Source organism: Culicoides brevitarsis, chromosome 2, assembly GCF_036172545.1.
Source record: "Culicoides brevitarsis isolate CSIRO-B50_1 chromosome 2, AGI_CSIRO_Cbre_v1, whole genome shotgun sequence".
NCBI classification, from domain to species: domain Eukaryota; kingdom Metazoa; phylum Arthropoda; class Insecta; order Diptera; family Ceratopogonidae; genus Culicoides; species Culicoides brevitarsis.
This window is the reverse complement of record NC_087086.1, coordinates 20238795-20250237: the sequence shown is the minus strand read 5'-3', so window position 1 is coordinate 20250237 and position 11443 is coordinate 20238795. Positions and strand designations below refer to the sequence as shown.

Below are 11443 nucleotides of genomic sequence, written 5' to 3'. Positions count from 1 at the left end.
CCTAATTAAATATTTATTTATTTTTTGTTCAAACACTCCACATACATATAATTTTTCAAAACGTAATGTTATTAATTAAAAATACTATTGCTTTAGAGGAAGAAAACTGGCAAATATCAGTGGCTCTTATAAATATTTACGATAAATTATGAATAAAATTACGAATAATTTATATAAAAATAGTGAAAATTTTAGAAAAATAATTTCAAAAAAGGATTTTGGACCAGAAACTTTTTTTTTAGTTTAATCGAACAGTTCTCTGACGATTCATGTTAGTTAACATCAACGAAATATATGAAGTAAGTAAGTCATCCATCTTATATCCGAGCGATGTTTCACACAATAATTTAGATCCACGCACCAAATTACCGATCGTCATGTGGAAATACGTGTTGCCCGATGACCAGTTAGAGATTCTCGTAAATGGATGAGTGACAAGTACTTCCTAAAAAGCAAAAAAATAAATAAAAAATCTTGAAATTTTAGTATTTTAGGAAATTTTACCTTCGACTGGGGATGAATTAGACTGACACCGTGCTTGTTAATTGCTATCAACAGATATTCGGGATAATTTTGTTCGGTTGTTTGCTTTACCTCGAAGAATGCGGAACCAAAAGTGGGCCATCTAAAAATATTTTTGCGTGAAATTGAGTTTAGAAGTGAAAAAAATTTGACTTTTACCTGTAGACAATTTTCAGAAATTGTATTTTTGCATCTTCAGGACTTAGACCGGCATCATGATTGAAAACTGACACAATAGCACGTTTCCAATCATTTGTACTTTGTAACTTGATAAGGTCTGACGGTAAGAGCTCTCGAAGCATTTGTCTAAAAAAAATACAATTTAAAATTAAAAGTCAAAAATTTAAAAAAAATTATGCAAAACTTACGGAATCGCTTGCAATTCCTGCTTGCTTTCGCCGAATTTGACTCTGTAAATAAGCGCAGCCAACTTGAGTGCTTCTTCTTTGGTACACTTGTGATACCCCCGCAACAATTTGGGCAACTCCTGATGATAGTGGAAGATCAAATCTGCATTTCTATCTTTGCCTGGAACGGTATTTGTCCACAATTTCTTCATGAAGAACACTTGATACGTGAATTGGATGCTCGAGATGTCACGCGGTCGTGCCTTTTTAATCCAATCGGTCAAATGCCGCACGAAATCGAAGAAGAAATCACCCTCCGGCACACTAATGACTTTATCGGCAATCTTCACGAAGAGACTAAAGCCTTCACTGGACTTCAAATTGAGTCTGTGCGAAATGTTGTGGCAGAAATCCTTGGCGCGCGTCGAAGAATCAACTTCGAAAGCTTCGTCGGTGTCATCGGGGAAGTAAACTTTATGGAAGATTTGAGTAGTTTTGTGTTGAATTGCTTCCACTTCGACTTGATGTGGAGGATATTTCCTAAAAATAAGGAAATTTAGCATGGAAAATGAGAAAATTTAAAAAAAAGTACCGTTGTCCATTTCGAAGAGTTTTCTGCAGTCTATGGATCGAATCTTGTGATATCGGATGACGACGTGATCGTAAAAAGAGCATTAACTCTTTCAACAGACCTTGACTACAAGCGAACAGTCCAGTTGCCAGCCACATGAGCTCCCAACCACGCTCTTCTGAGAGACGATTTCTAAAAAAAATCGTTAAAAATATCAAATTATTGAAAAAATTGATAGAACTTACTTGTTATCCGTTAATTGTCGCATAATTTGACAATAAATCTCGTCTCTTAAAATTTCATGCTTCAGCGGTGCATCAAAGATATGATCTGTGATCTCACTTCCGATCCTCGACCGTTTCGATGGAAGATCTCCCATGTATTTCATGATAGAAGTAAAAGCGAAACACGCTTCATTTGCCAATTCTTCCTTCGCTACGAGTTTCTTCAACAAAGGCTGTTTCAACGGTTCTCTCGTATGACGCCAGAGCTCGTCATGACCCCTGCCACTTCGAAGTGAAAGCGCTTTCGAGACTGTTCTCTTCGGCGGTACACGGAAATGATCCAAGGCGTAGTCGAACAACGTATGCGGTCGTTCAGATAAATCATTGACACTCATCGTGCTACTGGCATTCAATTTCCTGCCCGATTCAGCCTCGTCCGTGTTAAATAAGGCAACGATATCATTGGGCGGCTTCGAAAGCGTTGGCAAGACATAGACAGTTTCTGCGGGAAAATCACCACGATCTTGTGTGCGTTCGCAACGACCGATGCACCAACGGGAATTCAGAACGGACTCACCGGTGCTGTCTTCCTCGAGAATAATAAGGTCTCCTTTGAGGAAAGATAAGAAATTTGACGATTCTGTTGGCGCTTGATAATCTTGAAGAGCAATGACGAATTTTGATCTAAAAAGAAATTTAATTGCAAGTAAAATTTTTAAAAATATTTTTTAAAAAATTACCTCTTTTTTAATCCTTCAAGGAAAAACACCACTAAATCACGAATATCTTCAGCATTGGGACTTTGGAACGTAAATTCCTCATTTCTAACGGTCGATAAACTAAATGTTTGCGTAAAAACTTTGTTCGTTTTTTGACTTGACACTGCTGTGATCTCCGGGAACGATAATTCCAGTAAAACTTGCTCTTGATCATCGACGACATACACGCCGGTCCAATTGACGGCAATTATGACGTCATTTTGAGGAAGATTTGGTCCAGAATTTCTATAAAAAATTAAATTTTATTAAAAATTTTGGGGAAAAATAAATTATTTACTCACCTATAAGCTTCATAGAACCTCGAGAACAATAATGGCCATTTATATTTGGCATAATTGACTACATCTTCCTTCACACGCAACGACTGAACTTTTTCCTTGACATAGTAGCTCCTCTTGTAAGCAGATAAGACTAGCGTTTTCCATCTCTCCAAAGCGTCATCGATGCCGTTCAAGCAATAATCGGGAATAAAGTTCGGCAGCAACATCCGGAGCTTTTCAACGGAGATGTCAGTACTGTATTCAATGTAATACTGCTGAGCAGCGATTGTGGCTAAGTCTTCTTCTTTATCACAACTACAAGAAAAAACACAATTTTATGAAAAAAAAATTAAAAGAAACAATAAAAAAAATATCTCACCGATATTCGCCGAATTTGACTCCTCGGACAACTTGTTGATAAATTAAATTTGTAGCAACGGCATCTTCTAGTGGATCATGCCAGGGAGCGAAAATTTCTTTCCTGAAGAAGAGTCTCCATGGAGCATTACGTTCTTGAGCACCTTGTTCCTTTGCGTATTGTTCACATTGTGAAATTGCGTCCATTACGTGATCACCTCCACTGCCTAAAATAAAAAAAAAATATTTTGAAATAAAATTTTAATTTAAAAAAAATCAAAATTAAAAATTCAGTGGTAAAAATTAGAAATTTTTCAGAAAAAACACGAAAAAAATATTTTTAAGAAAAAAATGGAAAATCATAAATTTTAGTTTGTCATATTGCTCTAAAATGTAAAAATTTAACAATTTTTGAATTTTTTCAACTATTTTTAGGTTTAAAAATTTATAATTAGTTCCCGGTAAAATTTTACGGTAAAAAATTAATGAAAACTCACCCAATGACGAAACTTTATCAAAAAGCGCAATGTACAATGAAAATCCAAACTGATCCTTCAAGTTTATTTTATCCGACAACTGATTACAAAGCTCTCGAGCAGTCGTTGCCGAGTCAGCCAGCAGCGTTTTTGTATTTCCATCCATAAAAGTGATCGGCAACATTATGGGTTTCTTCGATTTTGTCGCTTGCAACTCCAACCACGACGGCGGTTGATTTCTCGTGCCGTTATTGAACGTTCTCCGTAAGCGATCCTCGCAATATGGCGCATAACCAGGAGGTCCGGCACGAATAAACGATCTCAAATATTTCACAAATTTTTCTGAAGGCGCAAAGCATCCCACACACAACGACAGAAGGATCCATCCACGTGCATGCGAAGACTTTGAGGGATTATTCGTGAGCTGTTTGCAAATTTGACAGTAAATTTCGTCACGAAGTTCAGCACGGAGAATTCCATGTCCAATGATAAAATGTAATTTTTCGAGATTTGATGTCGGACGCGATTCCAGCCAAGATTGATAGTTATCGGCAGTATATTCTTCTTCTTGAAGACGACGCCGAACATCATCACCGAGCTTATTTTTCTTCTTTAACGTCAACGAGACTAATTTGTGACGGATTGAACGTGGCTTGTGTTTCACGAAACTCTCGGTGTCCATTCCCATCAGCTGAGCTTCTTGAAATTCCTTGCTTTTGATGAAATTTCGTCCTAGCGTTGCAGTAACTTTCGACATGACTGACGTATTATCGCGTTCGCCTGTATGGAATTTCGGTTCTGGAAGATCGCCCGTGAAACGCAAGATGGTTATCCATAAAGCCTGTGCCGCTAGTTGATCTCCCTGCGCTTGCAACGACAACAGAGGATGTTTTAACGCTTTTCTCGAATAATAATGAGTTACGTTGCCCTGGAAATAGGTGACGGCGAATTTTTGGAAATTAAATTCCGATAAATCCTCGTCATCATCGGAAATTTGCTGGAAAAGTCCGATGCCGTCGTCGACAACTGTCTCCGTTTCGTGTTTATCATTTGGCAGGTCGTTGAATATCGAAGGTCCTTTTCCGCCGTACGGTGTGGGAGCTTCACTACTTGAGTCCGGCAAGAAGTCAAACATCGCTTCGACTAGTTTCTGATCATCCACGGGCTCGTCCTGCTTCCGTGCCGCATCGTTAATAATATTTTTCTTCTGTTCCATCTTGCGACGTTCCTCCAGCTCAATTTCGTGCTCGCGTCTCTCGATTTCGTTCAGTCTATCGAGATAATGTTTCTCGGCAATTTCTTGAGCGCGCTTGTTACCCTGTCGTTTCAGCTGATCTTCCTCCATTTTTCGCATCTTCAATGCTTCATGATGTCGTCGATATTCTAATTTTAGTTTTCTGTAACGCCGCATCGCGATAACTTTGCGGATGTGCGATTGAATTTTCACGATGGCCCACATTTTGTGTCCGTATTCGCGTCGCACAAGGAAACCACGCATGTGGGACTGCAATCCGACGATGTGTCCACGCAAATGTTTTAATCTTTGGCTTAAAACGCGTGAACGAATGAGAGCCTGAAGTCGCATGTATCCGGATTTCATGCGCATGTAACGTCGGCGTTGACTGTAGCCTTTCCACGTGGTCTGAATGACAATTGCGGCAGCTTTCATTCGCAGGAATCGACGTCGATAGACCCAACCGCGGATCGACCGTTGAAGAATCAAAATTTTTCGCGTAAGAACACGATCTCGTTCCTGTTCGAGGAATAAATCATGGGCATCTTTGAGGAAAACCTTTGTGTGTCCCAATTGATAGTCAGTTCGTCCCAAGATAACGGCACAAATTTTCGACGTGGCCATTTTACAATCGACTTTATGTGCTGGCGGAATTCCGTTGATCAAAAATCTGTAACGTTCGACAAAATCACGGAAATTATGTCTGATTGGATAGCCAGCACGACGAATTCTAATGGTTTCCATCATTCCCGAGTACTTTAGTTGACGGGCACATAGTTGGCGACAGAACTAAAACAAATTTAAAAAAAAAAAATTTTGATAAAAAAAATATAAGTTTCAAGCAATTTTAATTAAAATTTATTAACTTTGTGCAAATTTAAAAAAAAAAATTTCGGTGAAAATTAATAATTTTTTTTGTGGTACAAAAATTAAATAAAAAATGGAAAAATTTTAAATTCTAATAAAATAAATATTTTAACGCTCCTTTATTAAACATTTTTTATGAAGAAAAAAATCTTTTTTAGAAAATTGAAATATTTAAATATTTTGGAAAATTTAAAAAAATAAATAAAAATTAATTAAAATAAAATTTAATTTCATTTAACAAATTTGAAATAAAATATTCTGCTATTAATTAAACTAAATAAAAATTTATTAAAAAGAAATTAAATTAATTTTATTTAATAAATTTTTCAAAGTGTAAAATTCAAACAAAAATATAGTTTAAAAAACTCACCAATGCAGGCTTTTTAACCTCATTCGGCTTGATGCAACGAATGAAAAACGGCTGGCAAGATGAAAGAGTTCTCATTAACGAATCCAAACTCTTCTTAAACTGCGCTGACAGTGTCGGCGTTCGTTTTCTCGTTTCAGCTCCCATTCCAATGTCATCCGCGAAAACTGTTTGCAAGAAGCGATTACGAGACGACGAAATAAGCTGAAGCAAATCCGCACTAAATGTATCGCGATTTTTGTCTAAAAAGCCTCTCGTGTCATAAAAGACGATTCCCGCAAAGTGATTCAAGCCAAAAGAGGTGTTAATGTCACTTTTGGGCTTCAAATAATTTCTATGAGTTCCATGAGCTTTGTGTAACTTGGCAAGCATCGTTTGGTCCGTTCCTTTGGGAAATTTGGCTTCTTCATCGATCAGCGCCATGATACTAAGCTGCTTGATGGCAATCAAGTCCAAGGCGTCTTGATTATCGACAAACTCGATATGTTGCCAGTTTATTCCTTCGTTATTGTATTCCTCCTGTTCCAGCTTGAAAATGTGCTGAACGAAGAATTGTTGCAAATTTTCATTGGCAAAGTTGATGCAAAATTGCTCAAAACTGTTATTATCGAAATTTTCAAAGCCAAAAATATCGAGAACTCCAATAGCGCTTCGTGTGGATGTTTTTGGCTTGTAAATCGCTGCATTAATTTTTTTCACGATAAACACAAACATGCGTCCATAAATGCCTTTGACAAAAGCATCTCGAATGTCGACCGACTGATCGCGACTCAAAGTCGAAACAACGACCTCGCCATGGGCGAACAGCGTTTTTCGCGTTAAGGCGTTCACAAGTGACTGAACTGACACCTCAATCAAGCTCGCAACACGTTCCACGGCATTTTTCTCCGTAATTTCTGTGGCATCCAAATTATCCACGACAATCGCCTTGTACTGGATGTTCCCGGTATGCAGCAAGGCAGCAAGTAATTTAAAAATCTCCCAAATTTCTTGATCCGAAAAGCACAAAACTTTCATGGCAGATCGGATATCAGCGAATTCCGAAGCATCATTTCGTCCCTCACACGAAATGCAACCACCACTGCTGAGGTATCTGTAGTCGCCAGCAGTTGTTAAATGCAGTAATTTTTTCTCCTCATTTGACAATCCGGCAAGGAGACAATAAAAAATGTGATAATTCCGTTCTTCCTTGTTCTGCGAGACAATTCGCGACTTTTCGAGTAAATATTGTTCGATTTTGGCACCTTCGATGACGCCGTTCACATTGAAATGGATATCGATGTATTTGCCAAAACGGGAAGAATTGTCGTTCCGAATGGTTTTCGCATTACCAAATGCCTCCAAAATGGGATTAGCTTCCAAAATTTGCTGTTCAATCCAGGAGTGTTTGCCACTGATTGCTGCTAAATACTGCAGAATTAATTTTGTGCTCTCAGTCTTGCCGGCACCCGATTCCCCGGATATCACAATGCACTGATCCTGCTTGAAGCGTTTCATGTGCGCGTAACAATTGTCACCGATCGCAAAGATGTGGGGAGGTAATTCGCCAATTTTGCGCTCTTTGTAGAGCTTTATCTGGTCCGACGTGTAAATGGGAAGTACTTGATATGGGTTTACGGCGACTAAAATTGAACCCGTGTAAGTCTAAAAAAAATAGAATTTTATTAAAAATCGAAAAAAATCGAGAAAATAAAATTTTTTACATAAATTAAGTTCTCCTGATAACGAATTAGAAGATTTCGTAGGATGCCGGCTTCGTGCAAGTCACCGAGCGATATCATATCTTCGACACCTTGAACGGATGACGCGTGCATGGCCTTGATTCGACGTTCAGCCGAGAGCCAGATGGTGTTTCCATCGTCATCACGTACTTGGATGCGCTTCCCTTCGGCTGATATAACTTTGGCTCCGATGGCAACATCGAATTCCTGGCCCGAAATTGGCTCAATCCAAATATAGTCACCCTGTATCATGGAAAAAAAGGGTAAAAAAAAAATTGATTTTAAATTTTTATTTTAGATAATTATTGTCAAAAATTTATGAATATTTGTGTGATGAGCATTTTCCTGAATTTTCGATCAAAAAATTTTTTTTAATAAAAAAAAAAAAAAAAATATTAAAAAATTTAAATTTTTTAAAATTATATTCCAAAAAGTTTAAAAAAACATAAAGAAAGGTGGTGAAAATAATTTATTCTATCAAAACCTTGATAAAAAAAATGTATCTTTTGAGTGATGAGAATTAAAGTTCTGAATTTTTAGTCAAAAATATCGAGAATTTAAAATTTTAAAAAATTTTAAAATTTGTTGATTTTCCGAAATTTCTAATTTTTCTAAAAGAGTTTTATAATTCTAAAAAAAATAAAGAAAAAACTTCAAAAAATCGCTCTGAGCGAGCAACATTTTAACAAAAATATTTTTAATTATCACATTCCACTAAAGATTCTTAATCCTTTATCTTTCGTTCTTTCTTCATTCATCTGCTAAATAAATTCACAAACAAACAAAATTCCTTTCTTAACATCTAGTTGCATCGAAAACCGGGTTTCCATCTACTTCACTCATAGATTCACTCAAGTCTTTCGTGTTCTAGTCGCTATTTACTTTTTAACGCGATCATAAATTAAAATCTTCACTTACCCGTGTAACTATAACCATCTTTGTAGATTGAACTTTTCAGCTCACTTCACGAATATCTGCAAAAATTGAACACAAAATTAGCACATTAATGATCCGAAAACCACTTCCAAAAACTAATTAGCTATCGAATGTTTTTTTTTTGTTATTTTAACACTCAGTTGCTGTCATTTCATGCAACTTTATTCTCTTTCGTTCTTTGTGTGTATTGCACTTTTTTTTGTTTTAAGAAAATAAAAATTGCCGGCTCTTTCGGCCTCAATTACTTTTTTTGCTCACGTAATAAATTTATAATTGAACTTTTGCTGTTTGCATCTAAACCGTTAGCAGCAATTTCTTCTCTTTCTTTTCTAATAAATCCAGTTTATCATATTTTTTTCGTTAATTTTTCCACGTATTGTGTGTGTGTAGTGCCAGCAATTTCATTCTGTTTTCTTGTTCTGAATCAAAATAAAAATGAGCTGGAACACACACACAAGCACAAACTCGTTTTTGCTGAATAACATTAATTTTGTTATTTTTCTACCATACGATACAAGTGGAAATCATTCAATTAAGTGTAGGCTGGCTATTTTTATTTTGGTTCACTAGAAATTTTTTTTGTAATTTTTATTTGAATATATTTTTGATCAATTTTAGATTTTTTCATGAATTTTTAGAAATTTTCATAGTTTTAAGATTGTTTTTTAAATAAATCAATGATTTTTTCTCATGAATTCACTTAAAAATTTTTTAATTAATTATTAATTTAATTATTATTATTAATTTATTTTTATTTTGAAATATTTCTTTTTTTTTAGAATTTTGATTTTATTTCTAGAACAAATTTTTATGATTTTGAGGCTCAAAGTTCTTAGTTCATTTATTTATTTTTTTTTTTGACAGAAAATCACTCAAAATTTTAAAATTAATTTTTTGAGACAATCCAATTAGTTTTATATTTTTTTTTATTTTTTAAATTAATTTTTAATATTTTTTTGTAATTTTTACAGGTGCCATGTCATGACAGGTAGCGTAAAAATGGACACCCTATCCGTATAACATGTTTTAGTATGAGTAAAGGTCTTTCAACTCAACAGGTAGAACATGGAAGAACTCTCTTTCACAATAAAATAACAAAAATAAACGAATTTGTCGTCATTCTGTCATAAAAGATGACATAATTCATCATTTGTATCTCTTTTGTGGTCATCTTATGCCAAAGAACACTCAAATTTATGACCAAATGTAGGCATTTGCTCTTCTTTAAGTACCGTTATGGTACGTTGCTTAGCTGTTCTTTTCCATTTTATCAATGAATTTAAATGCACTTTTCACCACTTTTAACATTTTCTGTTTTTTCTAGTATTTATTCTCGTAAAAATGAGGGATTTTAGGCACCTTTTCAACAGTTATCTCCAAAAAAGTACTCCTGATTTGCTCAACATTACAAAAAACGTTCTTTACCGAGGCTCAACTACAATCAAACTGAATGCAAGAGTTATATGTAATTTAACTGTGGTATACGAGTAATGTGCAAGCAAGCATGAAACAAACGTATTAAAGAGAATATCTCTGCATGATATTGCCAACGAACAATATAGCAACAGCTAGTGATGTAGGCATATAAAGAGAAGTGGAGTCATAACAACTCATCGGAACTTGTGACTTTTATTTCAGTCAGAACCTTTCGTCTGTCGATACGAAAGTTACTCTATAAACAATACGCGATGATAATATGCGTAAAAATAGGTTCGGTATTTGAATTTGGTAGTTTCGGAAGAAATGAGAGTAAATGCGTTATTTACCAGCTACTGGATGAGTGAAATTTTAACAAATGAGTTCTTAATGGATTATTTTTTTATCGCTGATTCTATTCTGGTTGGTTGGAAAGTTTCTGGGAAATTATTTCTTATAATTTATTTAGTCATTTTGAGATTTTTAAAAAATTTTATACCTACATACTATTGAAAATTTTACTTTTTTAAATTTTTCTATTTTTTTTTTATTAATTTATATTTTCTTAAATAATTTATATTTTTTTATGAATTTAAAGTTTTATTTTGCTATTTTTAAAGGAAATTATGAAAAGTAAAAATATAATAAATGCTTAAAAATTAATTTTTTTAAATAATATTTTTTAAAAATTAAACAAATTCACTTAAAAATTTTTTATTAAATATTATTTTAATTTATTTTGATTAATTTTAATTTTTATTAAATTATTTTTATTTTTTTACTACTTTTTTGACGTTTTTGAACGTTAATCGTTGATTGAACACATTAGAATAATTTTCATTTCCATTATTTCAAATATTTAAGTCAAAATTTTAATAAAATGCAACAAAACAAAAAATTAAGAAAAAATTTTGTCAAAAATATTCCTTTTTCTAATTATTATTTTAAAATCGGAGGGGGGTGACATAAAGTGAAAAAATTAAATTTAATGGCCTAAATAAAATTTACATTGATTCTTATTTTTTAAATTATGTGCAAATTATGCAATTATACCTTATCAAGCTTTTGTTTTTCCTCGTTTCTTGCTTATTTGATCTAAAAATTGATTAAATTTATTTAAGATTTTAATTTATTTGAGACAAAATATAGGCTTTTTACCTGAATTCAAAGTGCCGTTACCAAAAACGATGGTTTTCATTTCCAAATTTGACAAATTTTCGTCTTCATTATAATTTGTTGTGTTCTACTTCAGTATTTTAAGCCCTGACCGACGCCTTTTATTCAAATTTTCTTCCTAAATACATGAAAAAGGACATGAAAAACATGGTTTAAAGTATCTAAATCATTCTGAAAGTACATTTTACCT

At 34.2% G+C, this 11443-nt stretch overlaps 1 protein-coding gene across 1 annotated transcript; it reads right to left on the bottom strand.

Annotated features, from left to right (window-relative positions):
- Nucleotides 1–213: 213 nt before the first annotated feature.
- Nucleotides 214–8661, bottom strand: LOC134831517 (myosin-VIIa). Its single transcript, XM_063845258.1, has 13 exons — nt 8644–8661; nt 7708–7968; nt 6008–7648; nt 3558–5559; nt 3083–3287; nt 2725–3018; nt 2405–2668; nt 1686–2348; nt 1462–1632; nt 891–1409; nt 682–828; nt 505–625; nt 214–445 (listed from the first exon to the last, which is right to left on the bottom strand). The coding sequence occupies exons 1-13, from the start codon at nt 8659–8661 to the stop codon at nt 239–241; spliced, it is 6513 nt and encodes a 2170-aa protein (XP_063701328.1). The 3' UTR covers nt 214–238.
- Nucleotides 8662–11443: the final 2782 nt, after the last annotated feature.

Bases quoted from the DNA above. Each gene is read 5' to 3' on its own strand.
- LOC134831517 (XM_063845258.1), bottom strand. The intron at 5,560-6,007 runs GTGAGTTTTTTA...AATTTGTTTTAG, and splicing joins AGGTTAAAAAGCCTGCATTG to TTCTGTCGCCAACTATGTGC. The intron at 446-504 runs GTAAAATTTCCT...TTTGCTTTTTAG, and splicing joins TAATTCATCCCCAGTCGAAG to GAAGTACTTGTCACTCATCC.